Raw genomic sequence first — 27884 nt, 5'->3', positions numbered from 1 at the left:
TCGCGGAAGCGCGGGAAAAGGGGGAAGGCGGTGGGTGGGCGCCTCCCTGGGCGCGTGCCCGATCCTTGCCCCGCCAGCAGCGCTCACACGTGAGGGAAGGCAGTGCCTCGGGGTGGGACAGCCCGCCGGCAGACGCCTCCTTTTCGGGACGCGCGCGGGGCCGGACCCAGGGGGCGGCAGCCGCGGTAGCGAGAGCAGTAGCTGCAGCAGCTCGGCAGGCAGCTCCAGCTGATCGATGGGGTCCGGACATCCTCGCTCCGCCGTGGAGGCGCTTCTTTTCTTCTTCTTCCTCCACCTCCTCCTCCTGCCGCCGACGTTCTTGCTGCTTACCGCGTCTCCCCAAGGTCAGCTGTGCCCCGCCGGGCTCCTTTTCCCCTGTTAGTAGGCAAGGGGAGCGAGGTGTTGCGCGCTGCGCTTGGGCATCTCGCGAGTAAACCTCTTGGGTAGGGTCGCCGTTACGGAGCTGCGCCCTTAAAATGCCATCCAGGCTGAGCGCTTCAAGTCAGTTTGTGGTCGGCTGGGTCGAGCAGCTGAGCTTGCCTCGCGTCCGTCCGTGCCCCTTGCTCGAAGGCGGGGAAGCTCCTGCCTGTTGGGGAGTTAAACGTTAAACTCACTTGGGAGCCCGGCTAAGCAGCCAGCATTTGTGGCACTTATTGGGCAAATGCATTTTTGGACTCTTTAATCAGAAAGGCGTATTTAGAGGCGAGTTTCCGTCCGTTTGATACATTGAGCCCGCAGAGGAAACCTGTCTGGCTTTTTTTTTTTTTTGGCAACAAAACAGCGGAGTGTGGCTCATGCTTCTGATATGGGATGTGGGTGGAATAAGCCTCCTTAGGAAAAAGGCTTGGGGCAGCGGTTATCTAGCAAATCAATTGGTCTTCTACATTCCCTTTTGCATAAAGTTCATCTGTTTTTAGTGCTTACATTTGACACGGGAGTACTAAATTCGACATTTCATCTATTTTTAGTGCTAGCGTTTTAGTGTTTTGCGTTTGGGGAAAAACTCAGTCCGATTTCTAGCTCTTAAAACAAGCAAATTGAAGTTAAGAAAAACTAGAGCATGATCCAAACATACAGTTACTGAAGATTAAATATATTTAAACCTAGTGGGCTAATTTTTGAATAAACATGCATAGAGTTGTGCAGATAGTAACTCTTAGAAAGTTCTCAGTAGGGACTTTTGGAAATTATATTGTGCTTTGTACAAGGCAGAGTAGTTCATAGAATACACCTGATATTTTACAAGTAAATGATGACAGCTTTTTATAACATGGAATTTATAGAATCCAATTGGACTTTACAAAAATCCAAAAATAAAAGATTTTTAAAACATTTCCCCTTGAGCGTAAACTAAGTGATTATGTCCTATCAAATCAGTACTGATTCTTAGACAGACTTTCATGGTGAATTTCTCTCCAATCTTGCCTTGTAGTAGAATCTTACATCTATTGTCACTATAATCAAATCCATTTGCCTTACTGCTGGTCATTCTCTTTCCTTTCACTTTCTGAGCATTATAGATTTCTCAGCAGAGCTAGAACTTCACATAATGTGTCCAGTATATGATAATTTAAGCCTAATCAATTGCACCGTGAGTGAAAAACATTAAATAAAAATATTGATGTAATAGAACCTAATTATTTGATTGAATGTAGAAGTTCTTACTCCTATAGCTTTTCTTTCACCTTTGAATATATTTTGTAAGAAAATATTGTCAAATATATAGAACAATTGTCAAGCCACATTTTATACACATGTCTAGATTTTTTTTGAAGTGTGAGCATAAAACATTGATGCCTTTTTCAAGTTGTGCTTGAGTCCTTGTGACATTCTATAGGCTTCTAAGACAAGTGATGGGACATTTGCAATAGTGTAGGACAATATAAATTCCATCCTTTATGTACTTGCCTGAATTTTCATACTGCAAATGCAAAAAGCATAATGATATCACAGAATATGATTCATCATTGGCATAATTGTGGAAAGGAGTGGATATTTTTCCTATCGCTGATCAGAACCATTCCTACAGAACTTGCTTGCAGAAATAAAATTATACAATGCTAATGAAAAATCTACTATTCAATGGAATGTGATGTGAAAGAGAGAAAGGAAAAAAAATCAGTTGAATACAGGTAAATGAAATAGCAAGTGAAAAAAGAAATCAATTGACAGATCTATTCAGATGGCATTGAAAGGCTATTTGATCAGCCCCTTCTGAGGAGAGCTGATGGGCAGGTTTCAAAACATGTTTTGCAAGATAAACGTGGCTTACATGTGTGTAATGCTGTGATGGAAATATAAAGTGGCAGAACATGTGGTGTGATGTCACAATACTTTTTTGCATTGTCAGTGATAGGAACTGAGGCTTACAGCATAGCATTACTTAATTGTGATGCCATAATGACAAGTCCACTTAGTTCTTTGCCACAGAGTTCCTGAGGTGGCAGGAATGGGGTGGGATTAAAAAACACAAGATGGCAATCATAACCATGCAGTCAAATTGCCTTCCATTTGTGGGTGTGATTCTATGGTCACAATTGCCATCCTGATTTTTTTTATTCACCAGTGAGTCTTAACTCTCGCTCTTTGCCTTCATTTTAACACACTGCTAATTTCAAAAAGATATTAAAATATTTTTAGTAGTTAAAATGCACCATTGGATACAGTTGATAAACATTAATTACTATATACTGTATTAATACTACATTATATATCCATCCATTCATCCGACTATCATCAGTCTACAAAAGTTGTTTCATTTGAGGGTCAAACCAAGCACATTGAAGAGTGCATTCCAAATAAAAGCAAGGTAAGAATTTCAGTTTGGGGAAAGTTTTCAGGATTCTTAGTGGGTGAAAGAGTACCATAAGTCTTTCAAAGGTCTACACTTTAGCTGTTAACTATCTGTCCAAAAGGAAGAAAAATTGCCAACTTCTGGCTTAACCAGTTGGGGGGGGGGGTTAAAGTCCATAAAAAGAAGGGCAATGGACCCCACTTTTAGATTTCCAATTCTTTATTTTTAAATTTCATATTCATATTCCTTCTTTTCCAGAACTGTATATTATAGAGGGAACTAGGGGATATCCCAAGGTCCTTGCTGCACTGACCTGCCAAAACTTTTGTTAAATCCTGGAATGATAGGCCAGCCGAGGCTTTGGATAGGATGGTGCCTGTGTGACATTTCATGACCCATTGTTCCCAATACTCCCCATGGTTCACGGAGGAACTATGGGCTTTGAAAAGGGATAAGAGATGCTTAGAGTGCCGCCGGAGGAAAACAAGGGATGAATTCAACTGGACACAACTTAGAGCTGCTATTAAAGTGTACCATGTGGCAATAAGAGTGGTGAAACACCATTATTTCTCCATCCTTATTGTGTCCACAAAGTGTCATTCAATGGCCCTGTTTAGGATCACCAATTCCATCCTGTGATAGGAGTACTTGTATGATCATCTTCAGGATTATACAAAAGAATTTGTGGAACATCTGATAAAGTCAGTTGGATTTATTCCCAGTTAGAAACCCATGCACGGTACAGATCCATTAGGGAAAGGTCTTATCCGATTATCTGAGAACAGTTTGAGCCCTTTGGACCTGATGAACTGGACAGGGTCCTTGATGCTGTCAGTGCAATCACCTGTCAGTTAGATCCCTGTCCTTCCTGGCTAGGGAAAACCTCCAAGACGGTGACAGACAGGTGAATTCAGGCAGTGATAAATTCTTCACTGTAGGAGGGGATGTTTCCAAGGCCCTTCAAGGAAATATTGATTGGCCCCCTCCTTAAAAATCCATGTCTTGATACCACCTGCCTGGACAATTTCCATCCAGTCTCCCACGTTTTAGGGAAGATGGTAGAGAAAGTGGTTGCGTGGTAGCTTCAGAGGGTCCGGGATGAAATGGATTGTGTAGACGCCTTCCAGTCAAGATTCAGGCCCGGTTATGGGACAGAAACAGCACTGGTCGCACATGTTGATGATCTTGGCAAAAGCGGGATGCGGTAGTGCATCCATCCTTGTTCTTCTTGACCTCTGGGTGGCCTTCAGTAGCATTGACCATAGTATTCTTTAGTTCTGGAGGTGGAGTTTGGGACTAGGTGTTGCAGTTTTGTGCTAATTTGGCTCCTTTCTCTAAGGTTAGTCCCCAATGGGGATGATAGGGAGTGGGAGCTCTAGTGCACAGCTCTCCTTTATGGAGTGCTGCAGGGCTTGGTACTTTCTCCATTCCTTTTTAACATCTACATGAAATCTCTGGGTGGGATCATCCGTCATCAAATTTATATCTCCATCTTTGATGACCCAAGTGATGCTCTTGCTGCCCTCTTGTAGTGCCTGGAGGTTGTGGGGATCTGAATAGGAGACAACAGACTTTGGCTGAACCCTGGTAAGACTTGGTGACTTTGGGTGCATGGAGCTTGGGTTCTGGTACTTTATTTATTTATTATTTATTTATTAAAGAGATTTATATGCCGCCCTATCTCCAGCTGGACTCAGGGCGGCTCACAACAGTTTAACAACTTTAACAGTTTAACAATTTTAACATTTTTAGTTCTGTATGGGATTGCACTATCCCAGTTGGACCTGATATGCAACTTGGGGATTCTACTAAACTCGCAACTCCTGCTCAATGAGCAGGTGGCAAGTGTGCCTAGGAGAACCTTTGTGCAACTTCATGTTGTGTACCAGTTGTGTCCTTTCCTGGATTGGGAGTTCCTGAGCTTAGTCACTCAAGCCCTGGTCATCTCACAGTTGGGCTATTGCCACACCTACTAGTTGGGGCTACTCTTGAAGAATATCCGGAAGCTTCAGCTGGTACAGAACTCAGTCCCACAGGCAGTTCTTTATTTATTGCTTTAATGTTTTATACAATATTTTTGAATTAGTGTAAGCTGCCTAAAATTGCCTTGGTAAGATGGATGACATAGAGTTTAATAAGTAAATAAATAAAAATAAATATTATGGATAGTTGGATATCATTTCATTAAACTATATTTATGTATTGGCCTGAAGATAGGCAGTATGGAGCCTGCATCAAGTACCTACCAATATCTTCAAGCCAATAAATAAATTTAGACAGAAAATGGTCCATATTAGGTTTGAATGCACTTTGTAGCTAATGTAGGGCCTATCGTATCCATATAAATATTCATAGCAGTATGCTGCATTCTCCACCAACTACTGTTTTGGCTATTTGTAGAATTTATTACAGTTCAGGTGGACGGAGATAATAATGTGAGTTATTACAAGATCAGAACAGAATAATAGAGTTGGAAGGGACCTTGGAGGTCTTCTAGTCCAACCTCCTGCTCAAGCAGGAAACCCTATACTATTTCAAACAAGTGGTTATCCAGTCTCTTAAAAATCTCCAGTGTTGGAGCACCCAGAACTTTTGCAGGCAAGTCATTCCATTGATAAATTATTCTGTCTTCCTCTTGTAGATAGGACTACAATTTGCACACTACCTAGACTTAAGCATTGGTCACCTTTCAAATTCAATTATGCCTTCTCAGTCTCACCAAGGTGCTGGGGAGGGCATGGATCAAGCCCATGGTTAATAGAAAAATATTGAAAAGTACTCTATCCATTTCTTTGGATGGCCAAGGCTGAAAAGTCTCAAGACATATTGCCCCAGTTATCATTTTGGATCCTTCCCATGAAGAATCAAGACATCAGATCATCAGGGTTTCACTCATTTTCACCCACAAAAACTAATTTTTGTTTAATTTTTTAGTTTTATAGATGCCATTTGGGATGATGAATATAGGTGCCAAGGTACCTGTAGTCTTACTACAGTCTTACTGTTAACTATTGCTTTTGATCAAATGTTGTGGTTTTCATACACGAAGCTACTGCTATAAATATTAATTACATTGTCACTCTCATTTCTCTTCGCACAGATGTGGATGAGTGTGCACAAGGAATTGATGATTGCCACCCAGATGCAATTTGTCAGAATACTTTGAAATTGTATAAGTGCACCTGTAAGCCAGGATACAGTGGAGAAGGAAAAACATGTGAAGGTGAGTGTGCTAAAACCATAAAGCTGGTTTTGACTGAATATGATTGCTCCAAATATCTAGTTCAATAATAGTGACAAAATGCAGGTATTTGTAAAATAGTGTTATTTAAGTATATTGTGGCAATAAATTTTTGTGACCTAATTTAAACTTTACCTCATCACACTTTCATAAAACCTGGTTTATAACAGTTTCTTGATTGTATTTTATAAGTGAGTGCATTTCAGGTTCTTTCCCCAGTAGACTGGAATGGGCTGTTCAGTTTTCCGCTTTTCAAGCCATATAGTTATTTTTCTAGATTGCAAAATGTTTAAAATCCTATTCCATGTTCAAATCAGAACATACTGTTTTTAAAAGAGGTGATTTATTTCTTTGCATGGAAACATTCCAGTTGGTCAACATGATAGACAGGTAGTCTTCAACTTAGGACCACAATTTAGCCCAAAATTTTAGTTATTAAATGAGACAGTTTTGACCTTGTTTGTCAGAAAGTGATCACATGACTCCAGGACACTGCAACCATCATAAATGTGAACCAGTTGCCAAGTATCTGAATTTTGATCATGTGACTGGGGATGCTGCAATGGTCATAAGTGTGAAAAATGGTCATAAGTCACTTTTTTCAGTGACTTCGAATGGTCACAAAATGAACAGTTGTAAGTCAAGGACTACCTGTACACTCTTCGCAATATGCGTATGCACATACAGAATCATATTGTGCTAAATCATTATTTTAACAATGATTAGTTGAACACTCCACAATGATTATGTTAACACATAATACAGATTGATAAATGATTATTCATAAAACATGTTAAATCAATAGTAAACATAATCTTGCTCAGAATGATGTTTGGCTTCCCACCCACCAATATCATCAACGATATTTGAAACACCAGTGAAAATTAAAATGAATATTTATGGTGCTCCTGTAGTTTTTTTGTGTGAGAGAGAAAAAACAGCTGTTTTCAGCTGATTCAAAGATGCTAAAGATGTTTCCCTGCAAACTGCTGGTCAGCTGATAAGTGGATTGTTTAAGATTGGGTGGGAGGGCAAGGCATAAAAGATTACATTGATTGAAGAAGGGAAGGTGACCCAGGGGACATAATAAGCGAAGATGAAGAGGACATAGGCAGAGAGCTGAATGTTTGCCTGCATTACAGATCCAACTCCATTCTAATTGCAGCATCCAGTATAAATATGAAGAAAAAGCTTTTCAAGCTCCAGAATCTTCATATTTTATTTTACATACCTATTGATACATATGTATACATACATTGCATTTTCGACTGTATGATTAAATCCCCTTTTGACACCAGAGAAACTCTCTCAACTTAGGTCAGCTTTGCAACTTTAGGCCAATCTGAAGAACTTTATTTCTGTAAAAAGGTGATTGAGAAGGTGATTATCTCACCATTTCATGTCCATGGATCAAATAGCTCTGTTTCAGTTAGGCTTAAGACCAAAGTAGAACTTCGAGACTGCTTTGAACATCATGGTGGATGATTTATATAGAAAATAAAACTTTCTATTTCTCCTATTTTTGATACAATTGATCATAGTATTATATAGTGGGCCACATGGTGTAACCATGGGGTTTTTACCTTGGGGTTTTGTCTGTGTCAAAAAGTTTGTTCTGGAAGATACTTGTTTGGCATTTAGAATGTCATGTAGAATTCTGTCTCTCCACCCCCCCCCAATGCTCTTCAACATCCTCATGAACCTATTGGGTGAGATTATTGGGAGGGGCTGTCTTTAATCTGGTAATACTAACCAGACATACTGGCCACTGTCATTTAACTCCAAAGAAGCAACCAATATTCATAAATTGTGCTTAATTCTTGCATTATGCTGAACCTCTAGATCAGGGGTGTCAAACTCGATTTCATTGAGGGCCACATCTGGGTTATGTTTGACCTTGGGGGGGCGTGGAGGCATGGCCAGGGTGGGTGTGGCCAGCTCAATGTCATTCGTGTCGGGGCCCCGAGTGCTGTGCCAGTGAAAACGGGCTCCTGAGCTCCGTTTTGGCTGCGATGGCCTCCTGCAACCCTCTGCCAACGAAAACAGAGCTCAGGAGCCTTCCTGAGTTCCATTTTCACTGGCAGAGGCACTGCGGGTCAGTCCTTCACTGTTTCTAGGGCAGCCCCATGGGCCAGATCTAAGCACCTTGTGGGCGGGATCTGGTCCTCGGGCCTTGAGTTTGACCCCTGCTCTAGAACATAACCATATCATTCTGAGATGTTGTTGGGCAGTTTTTGAAAAGAGATCCTCCAGACTCCTTGGGTTGTGGACTAGTTGCCCCTATTACTGGATCAGCAGGCTCTACATTCAGTTACTCATGCCCTGATCATTTTCCTCATGGATTATTGTGATGGGCTGTACATGGGGCTGCCCTTGAAGAGCGTTCAGGAGCTTCAGCTGGTGCAAAATTCTTGCTCCTAGATCAGCACATATTACACCACTGCTATACAAGCTGCATTGGGTACCAATTTGCTTCCAGGTTTAATTCAAAGCCCTACATGGCATTGGGTTGGGTTGTTTGAAGGACTTTCTCTCCCAGGTTACACCTACCTGTTCCCTAAGGTCCAGCACAATAGGAAAGTTATAGGTCCTATTCTCTAAGGAATGATATCTGACAAGGCCCAAGAGGAGACCCTCTTCTGACATGGCACATAACCTTGGGAACCATTGTCCCCCTTGAGATCGGATTAGCCCCGACCTTATTGGTCTTCTGGAAGAAAGTTAAGACATGGCTTTGCCAACTTACCTCAAGGTCTGGCAGTGGTGGTATGAAGCCTACCAAATGGTTATTCTATTAATAAAATGGATTGCATTTCCCTGCAGATTATGGTTTTTATGGTTTTTAATAGATTTTATTGTTTTAATGGATTTTTGTAGTCATGCTTTTTGTTACTTTTTGTATTTTGTATGTGTTTGTTTAACTCTATGAGCTGCCAGGAATCACATATGTAAGATGGGCAGTTATATACACTGAACAAACAAACAAAATGGAAGCAGTACTGTATATGAGAAGATTTAGATAATTTATTTTTGAAAAAAATACACTATTTGCAAAGTTTAAATGATTTAAGAACATTTACTAGTAACATATAGACAATTTAATCCTGTCACAACTTATCTATAACAAACAAGTAGGCATCTATCATGCTGACTTTTGCTTTATTCTCCAGATATTGATGAATGTGATAATGAATTCAATGGAGGTTGTGTCCATGAATGTTTTAACATTCCAGGCAATTATCGCTGTATATGTTATGATGGCTTCATGTTGGCTCAGGATGGTCATAATTGTCTTGGTAAGGATGTGCCCCAAAAAGTTATTATGTACTGACATATTTATTATGTGCCTAGACCAGGATATCAAATTCAAGGCCCGGGGGCTGGATGCGGCCCGTGGGGTGCTTAGATCTGGTTCGTGGAGCTGCCCTGGAAACAGCAAAGGATCGGCCTGCAGTGCTTCTGCCAGTGAAAACAGAGCTCCGGAGGTCTGCGTGTGCCCCTCCCAAGCTACGTTTTTGCTGGCAGAGGGTTGCAGGACGCCGTCGCAGCTGAAAACGGAATTTGGGAGCCTGTTTTCGCTGGCAGAGCCCTCAGGCCACCTGAGGTGCCCCTGACACGACTAAGGTCGAGCTGGCCACACCCACCCTGGCACCCCAAGGTCAAACGCAACCCTGATGCGGCCCTCAGTGAAATCAAGTTTGACACCCCTGGCCTATACAAAGTGAAATGCTAATTCAGCAAAATAGCATTTTTGTTATTCCATGTATTTATGAAAATAGCAGAAATTTATACTGTATACTAATAACAATTTATTAATCAAAATCAGATGACCCTTATTTAATCTTAACCATGATTTAGAAAATTACTAAATAAATTTGTAAATGGTAGTTTATTTCAGCTAATCATAGCTGGATTTTAAGTGGGTTTTAAATGACACCTGAACTGTAATGAATCTAAAATAGAAATTTCCCATTTTCTCCTTGAGCCCAAGCCACAGATGAAAAGGAATAAGTGAGTACAGAACCCAGTGTGGTTCATGTTTATAGTGTTGGATCATATTAAGGGCTTGACGGGGAGCTTTCTGCCCACAAGGCAGATTTGGTCTACCTGTCCCCATCATCCAAATCCCACTTCCATTCCACATCAAAGAATGAAGTGAGTATTTGTTATTCTCCTACTTTAGCCAAACAAAATGTATTTGAGGCTGCCTACCTAAGAGAGCAATAGGCCATAGCTTTCTGTGTGCAGGTGGTATAGACTTACTTACTTACTTACTTACTTACTTACTTACTTATTTATTTACCACTCTTCTCACTTCAAAGTAACTTTGAGTGGCTTACAAGCTTACATGGAGTTGGTTCAAAACTGGTACCATATGTATTTCAGATATGGATGAATGCTTGGTCAATAATGGAGGCTGTCAACATGCTTGTATCAATACAGTGGGTAGCTATGAATGTCGTTGCAATGAAGGATTCTTCCTCAGTGATAATCAGCACACCTGCATTCACCGTTCAGAAGGTATAAGCTTTTAATTTTTACGAAAACATGCACGAGGCCAGTGGTGAAATCCAAATTTTTTTACTACTGGTTCTGTGGGTGTGGCGTGGTGGGCGTGGTGTGGTTTGGTGGGCGTGGCTTAGTGGATGTGGCAGGGAAAGGATACTGCAAAATCCCCATTCTCTCCCCACTCCTGGGGGAAGGATATTGCAAAATCTCCATTCCCAACCCACTCTGTAGCCAGCCAAAGGTGGTATTTGCCGGTTCTCCAAACTACTCAAAATTTCCGCTGCTGGTTCTTCGAACTGCTCAAAATTTCTGCTACCGGTTCTCCAGAACTTGTCAGAACCTGCTGGATTTCACCCCTGCACAAGGCCGTTCCTTTTCCCCACCATTCAGAATCAATTTTCTTGAATCATGTTGTAATATAGAATGATCATATACAGTATGTGGAGTTTCTAAAGATGTTATATGATATGCTAATGATAAAAGGAAAAATTATAACCTGTCTCTTGCCTGTTTTTAACTATTACATTATGTGGATTCTGTACTGACAGGTATGCATTAGACAATTACTTCTCAGTGACTTGGGCATGCATAGCTAGGAATTCATTATTACATCTTAAGAATGGATGCCATTAAAATCAGGCAACAGTCTCTGAGATAGTGGGAAAAAGGGTACAGAATTGGTAGTCATTTCTCATTTATACCTTCTGCTTCTTCCTCTGTGAAGGCACTCTTCTTTTTCTCATGTTCCTTTAAAAGGTTAGTTGGAGTAATTGTGGTTTACATGCTCAAAGCAGGAATTCAGTGAACTTCTACTTGGTGATGGAGTCTTGAAACTTGCCCTCAATGAGCATTCCCAAAACACTAGGATAAAAAAAATCACAATCTTTTTAGTCTGACTAGACCAGGGGTGGGCAAATGTGAGTCTTTTACAACCTGTGGACTTCAACTCCCAGAATTCCTGAGACAGATTGGCTGTCTCAGGAATTCTGGGAGTTGAAGTCCACAGGTTGTAAAAGACCCACATTTGCCCACCCCTGGTAGACTGTACCCCATTTCAAGTACTCGGATAGTTGGTCTTTTAAAGAATGTTTGAAGAGATAATTTTAGCCATTTTCCTTTAGAGACTGAAGATACTGACTAGGAGATTATAGTGGAACCTTTGTGAAATCTCTTCTCAAATTTAATTTTAATTAAAAAGACATAAAACTCACATTTCTTTTTATATTATTATGGGGTCACTATGAATGTCATTTCATTTATTGAGTTTGATTGATATTTGATCAGAATACTGTATTTTCCATCGTATAAGACGACTTTTTAACACATGAAAATCTTCTCAAAAGTCGGGGGTCGTTTTATATGCCAGGTGTCGTTCTCCTGTAACCAGGCAGACCAGCCCGAAAGGCTCTGATGAGCATTAAATGGCTCTGGTGATCCAAGCTCTGACCATCCCAGCTGAGTTGCCTGCTAATCAGGCAACTCAGCTGGGATCGCCAGAGCCATGTAAAAGGAAAAAAGTTTTCCCCTGCAGCTTGCTTACTTTAGCTGCTAGTCGCAACGCTTGCCTTGCTTCGCTTGCCTGAATCCATTCCATCAGCAAGCAACTCCCTGCCTGCAATCAAGCAGGCAGGGAGTTGTGGACTTCAACTCCCAGAATTCCTCAGCCAGCAAAGCAAAGTTGGCTGAGGAATTCTGGGAGTTGAAGTCTACTAGTCTTAAAGTTGCCAAGGTTGGAGACCCCTGTTCTATTGGGTAAGTTTTTTTCCCCTTTGGGAGCTTTAAAAAAAAATAGTTTTTTTAGTTGTTCTTTTTTAGACCTAGCCATTTAAAGTTTAGGAAGTTTTAAATTTAGCTTTCATATAAAAATAAAAATAAAATAAAATAAAATAATATTTGTGCAACTTTCTGAGATTTAGTGTGTTTCTGTAGTGTTTCACTCTAACTACACAAACACACAGAATCTCACAAAGCTGTATGTGGAATTTTGTGTGTGTAAAGTGTGAAAGTTGGGTTTTTGGGCTTTTTGTGGCTGTGTGAGGTTCCTGCTTGTTGCAGGGGCCATTTTGGGTCTAGCACATTGCTTTTACATTGTGGGTGAGCCAGTTGATGTTTTTTAATTTTTATTTGGTGTATGTTGGAAGAGGGGTAGTCTTAAATGGCTAGTATAGCCCAAACCCTATATTTTAACAGGAAAAGTCGGGGGTCGTCTTATACACCCAGTCGTTTTATACGGCGGAAAATACGGTACTTTAGAACTCCTTTCTAGATCATTTTCTACATTGTTAAGTTTTTGGAGAAGAATCTTCAGAGCATATAAAATTAGCTTGTATTGATAAAACCTACTAGTGATATGGAGCAGCTGTAAATATGTGTTTGATGATGATGATGATGATGATGATGATGATGATGATGATGAGTTGCAAAATCAAATTTACTACTTGCTATCTACCAGTTTACAGGATTTTAATTCATTTTACAGAAGCCCAAGATTGTGAGAGAAAATAAACTTAATTAGTAGTTGCATTATTTACTCCTCATGAAAATGTTATCACTATAAAGATGGTATCTTTTGAATTTCAAAATTTAAGCTTTTTATTGAAATAGGATTAATTGTTGTTCTTTGTTTCTATGTTATTTAATTGATATGAAAATTCTTAATTTTACAAATTCTTTCAATCAAAAGGCATTTAATGGTGATAATATATTTGTGATTAGTAAAAGGCAGTATTTCAGCATGTGGCTATTTCTTTTGCATTACAACTTTCAGGGGAATAATTTAACATTTTCTCTTTATGCAGAACTGAGTAAATCAAAATTCCCTATTTGAAAAGTTTCTGTCTTCAGTAAGACAGAAGCAACTACTTTGCCAAAGTAGTTGCTTATACAGTATAACCCTTGGTTCCTGAATATGCATAAAGAAATCACACTATTAGCAGAAGCTAAGGTGTTAATTTTCTTAATGCTTTTTATAAGTCTTTTAGCTAACTGACTGGCATGTTGAACCTTTCAAATGCCAAACAACAGAAGAGTTAATAAGACTAATTTGTGATCCTTTGTAATAGAAAAAGACTGGACTGACAACATAATAGTGATTTGCGGGTTTAATATGGATTTTTGTGTCTTTTGTGTTTCTGATGGAGTGAAGACATCATTGTATTCCTAGTTTTCTCACTGTGGGAAAGGAATCAAGGAACCAGTAGAGCAGAATAATCAAAGCAATATAGCAGCTACCCCTTTGTTAGTCAGAGTCACTTTAGAAGAAAGTGGAATGAAAACATGGCTTATTAAAATGCTGCAGATTTCTAAGGGCATGATGTTAGTCACACTTTTTCCTTGGGATAAGGAAAGTAATAGCAAACAAAACTTAATTCATAAATTATAGGACAGCTTGATTTGGAATGCATTATACGTTGTTTTAACTACTGTTTTCAAGCTGGAATGAGGAGCTCCTGATGCACATAATGAATTATGCATCATTATTAGGTAGTCTGTAAATTAGTCCACAGCACCTTTTTGAATGCCCTATGGATTTCTAAGATGTCTATCCCCCCATCCACCACCCCCCTGCTCTGAAGGTTTACCGTTAAAGGGAAAATATATTGGAAATTCTTCATTTCCAGAATTCATTCAATCTGTTTCTTTTTTGTTAAGGTTTGATCTGGGAGACTTGCTTCTCCTTCTTATGTTAAATAGGGATAATTGTTTGAATACGTAAAATATTTTTTAAAAAGGCTGATCCATTTCAAGGTAATTATTTTCCTAATTGTAAATTCATGGCAAAATCTACCCCCACCCCTCGGATTATAAAAATGATTCCACATTGAATATTTGTTACTTTATTGGCATGATATGGGAACTTGTTTCCCCTCCCTCTCTCCCCCCTCCCCCTCTCTCTATATATTCTTTGATTTAATTGACAGAGGGTAGTAAACCATTATTTATTTATTTTATTTATATAGCCACCCTTCTTATAAAACAAAATATCCCCAAAGAGAATCTTTATTAAGATTTTCTTATGGAATTTGTTCAGTACTACAGACATGCTTTGCATGGTCTCAGAAATTACAGAAAGTCTCTAATGTGAATTTCCTTTAAGTCCCTTTGACTAGATGCTGATATTAAAGAAAACCCTAGACTTTAAGTAATATGTGTTTGCTTGATTGAGTCCATTATAAGAAATAAATCAGAACAAGGGATAATTCCATGCATCTACTTATTTAGAATTAATTTTCCCCCTTCTGTAGCTAACAATAAATCAGTAACACTCTTTCCCTGGATAAATGTAGGTAGGTTTTATGCATATCTTAGACTGGGGAAGAACAAGCTGCTTCATTCTTTATATGGTGGGTATGTTTCTGCATGTTTAGCGGGCATCAGGATGAATTTCAATGAGACTTTCTCCCTAATTTTACATTTAAGTTCATGAATCAATAGCAAGACTTTTAGAGAAGACCAAACTTTCAGTAAATGAATCTTTCAAATTTAGATATGCTTATCTGGTCCAAGTTAAAGACTGGCCATAAAATTACCTATCCATAAAAATCTATTGAGAGGGGAAGTCTCACTCATATATATGCCTTTTGTATGTATGTATGTACGTATACAGTTGTCACCATGTTGGTATTCTCTAAAAGTTTATTGAACTTCTTGAGTTCTGTTAGTTGTCTGCCCTCTTCAAGAATGTCTATATTGTTAGGAATAAAGTATTTACTGAGGTATAGTATATTTTAAATATATCGAGGATCCATCTTCTGCTTACTGTATCTTCCAACCCACCTCTCTCAGCTCATCCTATTCCATGAAACATTGTGAAGGTAATACCAATTCATAATTAACGGCTCCATTTGTGCCATTTTCCCTTTAAAAATTATAACAGATTTATAGATTTGGTTAAGCTTTGAAGGGGTGCTTCATATTATACTTCTACTCTTGCTATATAAACTTTATTCCTTTTTTTATATAAGATAGATTGTCTCACGGCCCACTTAATTCTTAAATGGTGATAAATATCTAGAATCTGTTACCTGTATTTAAAAACCTCAGAGAATACTGATACATCCACATTGATTGTTTTATAGAAGGTGTGAGCTGCATGAATAAGGATCATGGTTGTGCCCATATCTGCAAAGAAGCGCCAAAAGGAGGAGTGGACTGCGAATGCAGACCTGGATTTGAACTGGCCAGGAACCAAAGAGACTGCATTTGTATGCAACATTCTACATCTACCTGACTCTTATGCAACCTTTCTGATCAGAAGGAATTGCTAAGCACTTTTCTTACCCTTATCTGATTATCTCTTGGTTAAATTTTTTTTCACTGTTCACTTGGTTTTTGTTCACTTCTGCTCACTAAAGTTTTGCCTTGTGATAATTTTAATGATTATCAGATGCAGCAGATGGGATTGATAGTATGGAGTGGATGGCATGCATTAGAGATGTGTTAGATTGCAAATCTTTCTTTGCAGAAGAAATCTCTTCCAACTCTGTTACTCTTTCTTTGTAGAATTTTAACTGAATTCAGCTAGAGCTTTTGAAATAGAATTCAGTAGTCAAATATATATAAAATAACTGTTGGTGTCCAATCTTGAATTCAGAATTATGTCTTCTCGTTGACTTTCTAATCAAAAAATGAATCTACAATACTATATACCTGTGATGGCAAACCTATGGCACGTGTGCCCAAAGTGGCATGCGAAGCCATGTCGCCTGGCACACGCGATCTTGCCTGTTTCTCTTCCTGGTTTTTGGCATGCATGTGCACGCGACAATCAGCTGTCCTTCGGGTGCATGGAAGTGCTGAAAACCGGTGTGCACTGCTCGCTGGCCAGCTGATTGTCAAGTGTGCATGTGTGCCAGAACTCAGACGTTCGGCGTTTCCAGAGTGATCCCTTCACGTTCGTGGCAGTGCCAAAAACCAGCCTGCATATGCGCACCGGCCAGCTGATCAGTGGGCGTGCATGCGTGCTAGAACCTGGAAGTTCGGCTTTTCCGAAGCGCGGCCCCGACAAGCACACACATGCACACGATGTGTTCATGCAACCTTTTTGGCACTTGGTGCCGAAAAGGTTTGCCATCACTGCTATATACCAACCAATCAGAAGTTACTGTAACTCAATTAAGTTAAGCACCATTATTTTTGAATAGGCAGGAATATCACTGTCATATTTAATGCAGTAATGCAGTTTAGCCGAGAGCATCGGTGTCCACAGAAGGATATCAAAATCTGTAAGATGATGGATATAGTGTCCTGATTGAAATCCCATATCTTTTATACAAGTGTGCAGTATCAATAGACATTCAAAGCAGGGGTGGGTTCTACTTTCCTTTACTACCGGTTCGCAACGGGGCCATGTGCGTGCAATTCCTTCGCTCGCGCGCGCTCTTCTGTGTATACACAGAAGTGTTTTCATGATGTCAGGGTCAGTGGTCGGAGCCTCCCGCTGGTTTTACTACCGGTTCTCTAGAACCAGTGCGAACCGGGGGCAACCCACCACTGATTCAAAGTACGGGCAAGGGATAGCCTCAACTCAATGAGTGTCCTACTCATACTAAACTTTGCAGGTTTAAGTGGAAGCTGATGACAGAGAGAAAGTGCTATCTTTAAATATCAGGTTTGATTCTGAAATAAAAATATGCTTGTTACATTACTACAGTAACCCAAAGGTGCTTTTTAAAGAGGCAACTGAACTTTCTGTTTTTTTCTTTGAAGATGTTTGTTTCTCATGCAAGAAGCTTCTTCAGCTCTGACTGGATGGTGTGGAGCTGAAGAAGCTTCTTGGATGAGAAATAAAATATCTTCAAAGAAAAAAACAGACAGTCCAGTTGTCTCTTGAAAAAAAGCACTTTTGAGACAACCATGATCAGGATGACTGAGAATCTCCATAGACATTACTACAATAACTTGGTTTTTATTGACTCATCAGTTTTATACAATATAAATCAATGGATTTAAAATGTAATGTGTAGTATTAAATAATTAAACAGTTATTTAACTATTAATAATAATTAACAATAATATCAATTATTAACACTTTATTGTTTATTATGTATAGTATAACATATAGTATAAGGGTAACATCTTATGAGATGGGCAGCAGGCAGCCATATAAATTTGATAAATAAATTCATAAATACAAAAATATAATTAATTTAATTGCCTTATGTTAACTGTTAAAAGAAAGAATGCCAATGTCTGGAATGGTATAGGATCTCCTGCTTGTACAGGGAGTTGGACTAGAAGATCTCCAAGATCCTTTCCAACTCTGTTATTCTTTAATTTTGTTGCTGCCCTTGCATATAATAAATGTTGATTTGGGAATTATGTTAAGTTACAAGGATAGATATTTTTCTGCTAAAGTAAAGACCTACAACCATATAGGACTCAAAGTTGTTACATTCAAGGGGAAGAGGTCCTGAGCTCAGAATGGTACGTACTTTATAAATACTTCAGAAGTTTAATTGATTCTTTACTTTCCAGTGACTTGCAATCACGGTAATGGAGGCTGCCAGCACAGTTGTGAAGATGCTGAAGATGGGCCTCTCTGTGGATGTCATCCAGAGTACACGGTGCATGCCAATGGAAAAACATGTATTGGTATCTCACTTCTTTTCTGCTACATTATGTGTAGACAGGTTGTAAATAAACATGTAACAGTTTCTGAATGAATGATTTCTCTCGGTGAAAATACAGATTTCTTTACAGTTCACTTAAAAATTGCAGAAAATCCGAATCGTTTGTTTACGTATGAAAAACATGTTGGATTGGGATTAGTCTGTGTTAACTTCCATTAACACAGCTATCCCCAAGCTTTCTGGCTCAGCAGTGGTGGTGGCGGTGGGCAGGAGAGGGGAGGGGCTGGTTTCATGCACACAACCTAATCTCACACATGAGCAAATGAAGTTTTGCATGCTCGCCTACCGGATATGTTGTCGGTTCCCAGTGGGTACTGGTCCATTGACCAGGGGTTGGGATGAATTAAAATATTCCCGGTTAGAATACTACAGTACCTATATGCTACTTAAACTCGTTATGTCTATAGCCTTTAATTGGGCAAAATGGTGCATTGTAAGGTAACAACTCTTGAACCAAGGTACCTCAAATGGGTTGACTTACCGATATATCCAAAATCCAGGGAAATGAAATTTGGAAAATGTTATGAAATATTTTATGAAATAGAAAATATCATAAAACATGTTGTGACATAATACAAAATGACATAAACATTCCCTATGGTCAACTTCTGATGTTTGGCTATGCTATACAGTTCAACATGGGTTACTTTCAAAGTAGATAAATTTCTGAATATCTCCCTGGAATTTAAAGAACTTTTCCAGTACTTTAGAAGCTTTGCTATGGTTGAAAACATTAGAAATGCCATCCTAAATTCTCTTGTCACAAGGGTAGAATAAACTTGTAACTAATATGATGAATAAACTAAGCATTATATATTAGGCATTATATACTGTATTTCAGCCAAAGATTAGGGTGGAGTAAACCTTAATTATTTATACTGTAATGCTGTTAACATGATACGTTTTTTCAAACATAAGCAGTGAATTTGAAATTTGGTGCTTTCACTTGAAGAATTGATAGTAGTAATAGCATTTAGGCTTATATACTGCCCCATTGCTCTTTACAGCACTGTATGGGTGGTTTACAATGTAGAAGCTTTATTTGCATATTGCGTCCAATAAATTGGGTTCTCATTTTATCAATCTCGGAAGGTTGGAAGGCTGAGTCAACCTGGAACCCTGTCAAGATTGAACTCAAAGCTATGGGCAGAGTTTGCCTCCAATAATGGGCCACTGGGCCACCAGGACTCCTTAAAGCTTAAATACTTAAATTGATTAAAATATCAACATATCAAGAAATCCTTTGTTTGGCCATTACACCATAGACTCAAAATTTAAAAATTTGAAATGATCCTTGAGATCACCCAGTCGAATCACCTGCCCAGGAATCCACTACAGTGGCATCCCTAAGAGATGATTGTCCAGCCTACTGTTGATGAATTTTATAAGTAATCATGTATTGTATCAGGTACTTTATGTAAATTAAACTTGCTGCTTATTGATTATAATAGCTGTATGACAAAGGAGATCATCAGTGTAATAAGAGCAGCAGGGGGATTCTAAAAATAGTTGCAAAAGAATAATCTGAAAACTGGCAGGAAAGAACATCATTTTTATGGCAGAGAGGAAAAAACCCAAGATTGCCAAAGGAGCTGCTCTAAGAAAATATATTTTATAAGCAAAGGGAAACTCATTATCCCCTAAGAAGGTTTTTTGAGTTAAAAACACATTTACTAGAAAAACACGTTCTAGATAAAATTGAGCCAGAACAAAACTTATTTTCTACAATCCTTCATTTTGGATGATAATTTCTTTTCTTTTATATAGCGTGTATCAAATAGAGCTATATGAACTGGGTCAGCGGTGGGTTCTACTTACCTTTACTACCAGTTTGCAATGGGATCGCACTGTGCAGATTGCTGATAACGACATCCGGGGTGGTGGGCGGGGTCTCCTGCTGGTTTTACTTGCGAACCGGTCCGAACTGGGGGCAACCCACCACTGAGCTGAGTCACACACAGGATTACTTAACCATGGTTAACTGATATCACAATCCGTGGGGTTTACACAATAGGCTAAGCTGTATAGCATGACAAATAACAAAGGTTGGATTAAAACAACATGTAAACAACAGGTAAACATGGTCTATTGTGCAGTATAAACCCAAAGGGGGTGAACCTATAATTCAAGCAAAGATAAAGTCTGTCATATGACAGTGAGGAAAATCCCTTCAAAGTTACCAGGTAGATAATTATTTTCTTAACCAAAATGTATTGTCTAGAACATTAGTTTTTACTCCTTGCCTGATCATTTGATATTTCTTTTCTTTTTTGTACTAAGAAAGAGTAGAAGCAACCACAGAAATCTCTGAAAACAATGTTACGGCAGGAGCTGATGCAGACAAACGAGTGAAGCGGCGACTGCTTATGGGTAAAGAGATGTTCAGGTCTGATAGTTATTTGTAAGAGATTTCCAAACTTTGCTGTATGAATAGCACAAATAACAACCACTGCTGTAATGAGTTTACAGAAACTGAAAATTCTTATTCCACATAATTCCACCTACAGTTCAACTGTATTGAACTGAAAGTCTATATGCTTTCAGTTCAATACAGTTAGATACCAATTGTCCCTGCCGCTGCACAGCTTCTCAAGTTCTCTGTTTTTGCCAGTTGACATGTAATATATTCAGAAAAACTTTTTCATAGAGATACAATGCTATTTGTTAATTACAGTTGTAATTTCTGTTTAAAATATGTAGAAACGTATAGAGCTAATTCATATTTCTGGAAAAAGGCAGTAAAACTACTTTTTAGTTATACTTCATTAAATTTCTCAAAGAACGAAATTAAGAAAAGAAAAAGGGGGAACGAAAAATAAGGAGGGACAAAGTGCAAGGGATAAATGGAAAAGAGAGAGAACGAAAATAAAAAGAGTAATTTCTTATTTTCTTCGATATAGTTACAAATATTTTTTAATATTTTATTCTTTGTAGAAATTTAATAAAATATAATTTAAAAAATCAACAAACTATGGAAGCTGTTGCAGGAGAAAATTAGTCGGTCAGAATTACTTGATTGTTCCTCAGTATATAGCTATTGTCCCACCTAATTTTCTAAGATTAGGTGGGATATTGACATACAATGAGGAATAATCATGTACACTTGTTGCAGATAAAATGCTATGACAATGAGCAGGATATGCCCCAACAAACAAATTGATATGTAGAAAATATATGGATACCTCAATGAAAAACAGCAGCCTGGGAATGTAGCTATTGTGAGAAGGTTGAATTCCAGAGATCATTGAAGGAAGAACTGAAAATTGCCTACAATAAATTTTTCATTTAACGAACCTAGAGGAAAAGTATGTCCATTAGACCTGAATATCCATTAAATTGGTGAATAGGATGTTACATATATAATAAAAGGATCCTAGTGGTGCATCAGTTGAATTTTATAGATATCTAAAACAGCAACCAGATGTCTGTAGCATTTGAAATTTAGTAAACAGAAGTCAGGAAATTGTGAGCTTACTATATTGCTTTTAAATGCCTTTATAAGCCCATGTGATGAAACTAGAGTACTATGTATCATTTTGGTAGGTATAATGTTATCAGGTTGGTGACACAGTGGCTCAGTGGCTAAGATGCTGAACTTGTCGATCGAAAGGTTGGCAGTTCAGCTGTTTTAATCCCTAGTGTCACGTAATGAGGTGAGCTCCCATTATTTGTCCCAGCTTCTGCCAACCTAGCAGTTCAAAAGCACGTAAAAAATGCAAGTAGAAAAATAGGGACCACCTTTGGTGGGAAGGTAACAGCCTTCCGTGTACCTTTGGCATTTAGTCATGCCGTCCACATGACTATGGTGACGTCTTTGGGCAGCGCTGGAGCTTCGGCTTTGAAACGGAGATGAGCACCACCCCCTAGAGTTGGGAACAACTAGCACATATGTGCGAGGGGAACCTTTACCTTAATGTTATCAGCAGCAATATGCTTCTAAATACCAACCATTGAATATCAGTTGTTAAGAAATACAGATGGGAACTGTTAATCAAATCCAGTCTGTGAAATAGAAACTTTGGCCTGATCCAGTACAGATTTTTTCAGATTCCTATGGAAGCCAAACTGAATACTTATCTGTGGGTAATTTTCCTTATAGTTAACTTATCTTGATTTTTTTAAATGTTTAAAACTGAAGTTATCTGTCACATAAATGTCTCTGGAATACTTGGTGCTCTTTGAACTTGGTTTAGAGATCACCAAGAAGTCCATGGTTCAACCCTAAGATGAAAAAAGTGTTGAATGTGTTTGTTTAACATTAGAATTTGATTAGAATTCAGTCTGTTGAATAAATAAAAATATCTCATCTCAAATTGTGTTCTAGTTTTTTTTTTCTGCAAATGCCAAATTGTGTTCCTTTTCCTTAGAAACCTGTGCAGTAAATAATGGTGGCTGTGATCGTACTTGTAAGGACACTTCAACAGGCGTCCACTGCAGTTGTCCAATTGGCTTTACTCTTCAGCTTGATGGGAAGACATGTAAAGGTAAAGTTCAGTTTCCTTTGCAATGTGCAAGCTAAATATCTATAGAGGACTCTCTAAAATCCCAGAAAAGTGCAATATTGCTAAGCCAGTTTAAAAAAAAGAAAATCTGAACTAGGAAAGAAATCCATTCCTACTCCCACACCATTCAAAGGGTGTTCATCCCAAATTGTACAGCTAAAAGTTGTCTCCTGAAAAAGTACCTTTGGGACAACCATGACCTGGATGACTGAGAATCTCTACAGACTTTTAACTGTGAAGGGAAATACAAGTCCTATATGAAAAAGTACTAGAAAATAAAAATAATTTCACAAAAGAAAGAGTAGAAATTGGTATGGAAAAACAGAATGACAGAAAATCGATAAGCTGTGCATTACAACAACTTACATCAAAAATGCAAAACGTGAAGTTTGTGTCATCATATGTTCCCTTCTTATAGATGACGGTACCTAAGAGTTTTAGAAGCAGTTCAGGTTATATGTCTAACAAGCATGTTTTGTGCTCCCTTCTGTGTGTCAGATGCTTTCTTATGTTCGAAAGTTGTTATTGCTGTTATTGCTTAGCAATGTGTTTAAGAATGTATCTGTTAAGATATTAACTAAAAATGAAGTGCTGTACACATGCGTACAGACACACATCCCTCATTGACAAATTTATTTCTTCTGAGAAACAAAAACAAACATGGGTATAGACGTAAGTTATTGTGGACTTTCAGTTTAATTCTCAGAAAATATCATTAGAGATTCATAGAGTATGGGGGATCTAATTTTCAGAAAGAATAATGAAGCCTAACTGTTCATTATTGCAAGTAGGGTATGTGCAGCAGACTGCTTGTTCTGGCCAATTGTATGTTTAATATTCTCCCTTTTTCATACAGAGAAGTGTTTTCCTTGGCTTCAGGTAATACTATACCGTCTATGATTCTGGAAGCCTTTCCTCTGTAAGACCACTTTCCACCCTGCTCAGATATATCAACTGACTCAGTTCTTAATGCAGCATTATCCCATGTACCAATCTTAGTTTTCTTTTCTATTAATGCCTGCTTTCTGTGAGGAGATTCATTTTTCTAAAATAGAAAAGAAGGTTGATAAATTCTGCTCTGAAGCAGTTGCTCTAAGGAAGAATTGAGTCTAATGCTGGAGCGGTTAACTTGGAATTGACATTGCTATTTGATTAGATATTGTTCGGTATTCCGTTAGTTACATTTTAATTGCTTCATATTCCTTTCCATCAATTTTTATCTTATAAAGGTTTTGCTCTTCAACCGTAAATAAATATATAACTTCAGTGTAAATTGCTATAATGAATTATGGCGTACAAAAACAAGTACAAGTGATAATAGCAATTGGAATCAGGATCGCCATTGCTAAATGATGTGGTTGTAAAGCTTGATGTCATGCGACCGCATCTCTTAGAAATGGCAATTGTAATCCGAAGATGCATGGGTTGTTAAATGGGAAGCAGTGAGTATCCCAGATAAAGAGAGTTACAAGGTTGGAGGAAGTCCTAGGAGGGTCAGAGCAAGCTGCATTTGAGTTGGGAGAGGCCTAGAACAGGCCATGTGCAAGCACAGGAAGGCCAATGGGTAGATGGTGTGACAGGACAGATGGAGAGACTGGAAGGGTTGTATAACATTTGAGTGCAATGAGGCCATCAGGTGGATGGCACAGTGCAAGCACAGGGAGGCTAGGTAGATTTATCAGAGCAACTTGCAACCTATGCCGCAGGTTTCCCCATTGATTTTGCTTGTGAAAATTCATCAGGGAAAGTCACAAATGATTATTGCGTAACCATGGAATTAAGGTCACTGTACATGGAAGGCAGTTGACAGGCTCCTGAATCACAATCACATGATCACGGGCATTGCAACAGCCAGAAGATTTTGAGGATAATTGTAAATTCTACTCATTCAGTACCATTGCAACTTCAAACAGTCACCGAACAAGTGCTCAGGAAGCAAGGACTATCTATAATCATATTTTAAACTTTGTGGTGATATAAGACAGTTGTTCCAAAGAAGATTCTTTTTTTTAAATGTGCAAAACTAAAAGGAAAAGATCACTTCAGTCTTGTATGCTTCCTTATCTTAAAAGACTCTTGACTGATTTGCTTTCTAGGTTGTGACACATGTTTAAATCTTTCAGGGGGAAAAAAATGAAGCTCATTATATCATTTATGATCCTTTTTCTTTTTCACAGACATTGATGAATGCCAAACCAGTAATGGTGGATGCGATCATTTTTGTAGAAACACAATTGGTAGTTTTGATTGCAGCTGCAAAAAAGGTTTTAAATTATTGACTGATGAAAAATTATGTCAAGGTATGTGTGGGAGAACACAATAAAAATACATATGCTTGCTGGCTGGGGAATTCTGGGAGTTGAAGTTTGCACATCTTAAAGATGCCAAGGTTGAGAAACACTGACATAGGGTATACTTATTAGGGAATTTCAGATCTTCTTCTTTTTCCATTAATTTCAGGGAGATAAATTTAAGCTATTTATGGATTATGTTTACATTAACAGAATAATTAATTAGCATGAAATAATTTAGTAAAATGATAATAAGCAGAGATCAAATTGTATGACAAGTAAAATTCACTTTCAGAATAACCATCTGGAACCATAATTAACTGACTTTCCATAAGTAGAATTGATTGCTATCAGTAGAATTCTTGGTTTGATTCTTCTAGGTTTACAGGACAAATATTTCATTTCTGGCTGAGAATGTGCTGAATATACACAGGTTAGGTGAAAATAGCCTATTGATAATAATAATAGATTGAATATTGGTAGTAATATCAATATTCTATTGATAGCAATGGATTGAATATATTCTCAGCAGATGTATTGATAGTTTATCTTGAAAATTATTATTATTTCTATACCATTTTTCAAAAGTTATCTTATTAAGACAAATGTGACATTTAAGACAAATATAAAATATAAATCAAAGCCTAAATATTATAATTTAAAACTTTGATAGTCCTTATGCATATCTTCTCCATAATTCATATTTCAGTCTCTGATATCACTATTCAGCTGTAAGCTCTTTAGAATCCAAAACTCTTGATTGCAGTTAGAACTAGGACTTGGATCCTGAATAATGCTTTATAGCAGCAGAGTGTCCCTTTAGCAGAATGTCACATATGGGGTACTCTCACTGATGGAAAAGGAGGGAAATTATTTTCATTGTTTGCCCTTTCCATTGCAGCATTTTCATCAAACCTGGTTTTATTCTTTTGAAATGTATTTGGGAGAACGGGTTGCAAAGAGAAAAGGAAACAGGAAAATTAGTCTTTATTCTGCCAGCGGGAGTATCCTATGACCAAGTCCTGCTTTGGCAGTCGGCTTTTATCATAAGTGCTGAAGAGAAATTCTAGCAGGTATTAATGAGGCAGAACAAGCTTAAGGAGGAAAAATAGATGTTCAAATCTGCCTGTTCTAGTTGCCCAGTTTACCTTGGAAAACTACCGGTACTTCCAGATTGTGGTTGGAAACAGGGTGTGGTTATTTTGGATAGAAAGATGTCATGCAACTACTTTTCTACTGTTTTTATTCCTCCAAGATAGCTTTGTTTACCATATTTTTCGGAGTATAAGACGCACCGGAGTATAAGACGCACCTTAGTTTTTGGGGAGGAAAATAAGAAAAAAGCTGATTGGTCGGTGGATCGGCCTCCTGGAATCATCTGTTTCCAGAGGTGAATTTTAGCAACAGATTTATTGGTTGTGAGCTCTGTGCCTTGCTTTTTTTTGTGCCTTTGAAAGCCTCCGAAACAGAGTTTCAGAAAAAAAGGCTTTTTTTCTGAAGCTTCTTTCAGAGGCTTTTATTCTGAAGGACTATCTGTACTCTGTTCAATCTCCTTTCTTTGGTATTGGTATGTAGATTAACCTCTTCCAATCTGTTGGTTATTGTGTCATTCTCCAGATTTGTTAACATAGTTTGGTTAGAACCTTTACTGATTCTTCTTTTGTTGCTTGCCATATTATTTTAGATAAAAGCCTTTCAGAGGCTTTTTTCCTGAAGCTTCTTTCAGAGGCTTCTTTCAGCTTCTGAAATCTCCATTTGTGAGGCTGGGCAGGACTACATTCGGAATATAAGATGCACCCAGATTTTCACCCTCCTTTTGGGGAGAAAAAGATGCGTCTTATACTCCAAAAAACACGGTACTTGTTTATCACATTTATATGGCTACCGATCTCACAAAATGCAACTCTGGGCAGCATGCAATAAAATGATAATGATATTTTTTGTAAAAATCAACAATATTATTATTATTATTAAAAGGCTAGGAGAGAGCATAATTTCTCATGAGCAACCAACTCATCAGATTACCATTCCCTTGGGAGCCCCAGGGCTGTAAACACTACCAGGTTTTAAGGGGTTCCAGAAGATGGACAGAGGTAGAACCAATCTCACCATTTAAATTTTTGTCCTTATATGCAATGGGATACACATTCAGGACCTCAAAATCTGCTGGTAGAAACCCATATTTGGAGAATAAGCAGATTTGTACGATAAGACATTCTCTTTGCTATTTTTTTTTTAACTTCAGCTATGGGAAGATTTTTTCTAGATAATACGGGAAAATCAAAATGCTACATCTATATGTAATGTACAACTGGATATATGTTCTATAACAAAGGGTGTAATTAAAGTAGTTCATTGTTTTCATGAAATACAATAAATTAAATAATATCTTACTTTAACAAAAACAAAGTCTAAGAAAGAATAAGAATTCACATTGAGAGCAACAATTCAATACTTTGACTTTCATGATTTATGACCCGCATTATGAGTTTAACATTGTGAGTTTAACAGAGTCTACTGGACCTGGGTGGATTATTAATTCAAATAAATAAATAAATGTTTCCAGTGAGTTGTTATGAGACTGGCTTATCCTCTACTTTTAATTCAGTTTTCCTAGCTCATTAATGTCTCCTCCATAAAAAGTGAAGTAATAAAGCATCCTTTTTAAATTACAGACATTGATGAATGTTCTTTTGAAAGGACATGTGACCATTTGTGCATCAATCATCCAGGCACTTTTGAATGTATTTGCAATGAAGGATACATTCTTTTTGGCTTCACACATTGTGGCGGTGAGTGAATATAAACCAATTGCTGGCATTTTCTTTGGAATTCTATTTCTGTGATCTCAACATGAAAAGGAAATGTGCTTTTCAATCTCTGTGCTGCAGATTTTTGAGATTATTTGCCTTTCTA

At 38.1% G+C, this 27884-nt stretch overlaps 1 protein-coding gene across 2 annotated transcripts in view; it reads left to right on the top strand.

The window, feature by feature from the left end:
• Positions 1-235: 235 nt before the first annotated feature.
• The window catches only part of SCUBE2 (signal peptide, CUB domain and EGF like domain containing 2), a 55860-nt gene continuing 28211 nt past the window's right edge, over positions 236-27884 (top strand). The window contains exons 1-10 of one of the 2 annotated variants that reach the window (XM_070957473.1): positions 236-344; positions 5895-6017; positions 9206-9331; positions 10422-10556; positions 15623-15748; positions 18021-18137; positions 20456-20545; positions 22543-22659; positions 24855-24977; positions 27644-27760. In XM_070957473.1, coding sequence (XP_070813574.1) covers positions 236-344; positions 5895-6017; positions 9206-9331; positions 10422-10556; positions 15623-15748; positions 18021-18137; positions 20456-20545; positions 22543-22659; positions 24855-24977; positions 27644-27760 — 1183 coding nt within the window. Of the gene's footprint in view, positions 378-5894; positions 6018-9205; positions 9332-10421; positions 10557-15622; positions 15749-18020; positions 18138-20455; positions 20546-22542; positions 22660-24854; positions 24978-27643; positions 27761-27884 lie in introns of both variants that reach the window. The other variant, XM_070957472.1, reaches the window with a different exon arrangement.

Source organism: Pituophis catenifer, unplaced genomic scaffold (assembly GCF_029215685.1).
Source record: "Pituophis catenifer annectens isolate HBS135680 unplaced genomic scaffold, rPitCat1.0.hap2 SCAF_1, whole genome shotgun sequence".
NCBI classification, from domain to species: Eukaryota; Metazoa; Chordata; class Lepidosauria; order Squamata; family Colubridae; genus Pituophis; species Pituophis catenifer.
The sequence above is the reverse complement of the archived record's forward strand: the minus strand, read 5'-3'. Positions and strand labels throughout refer to the sequence as shown.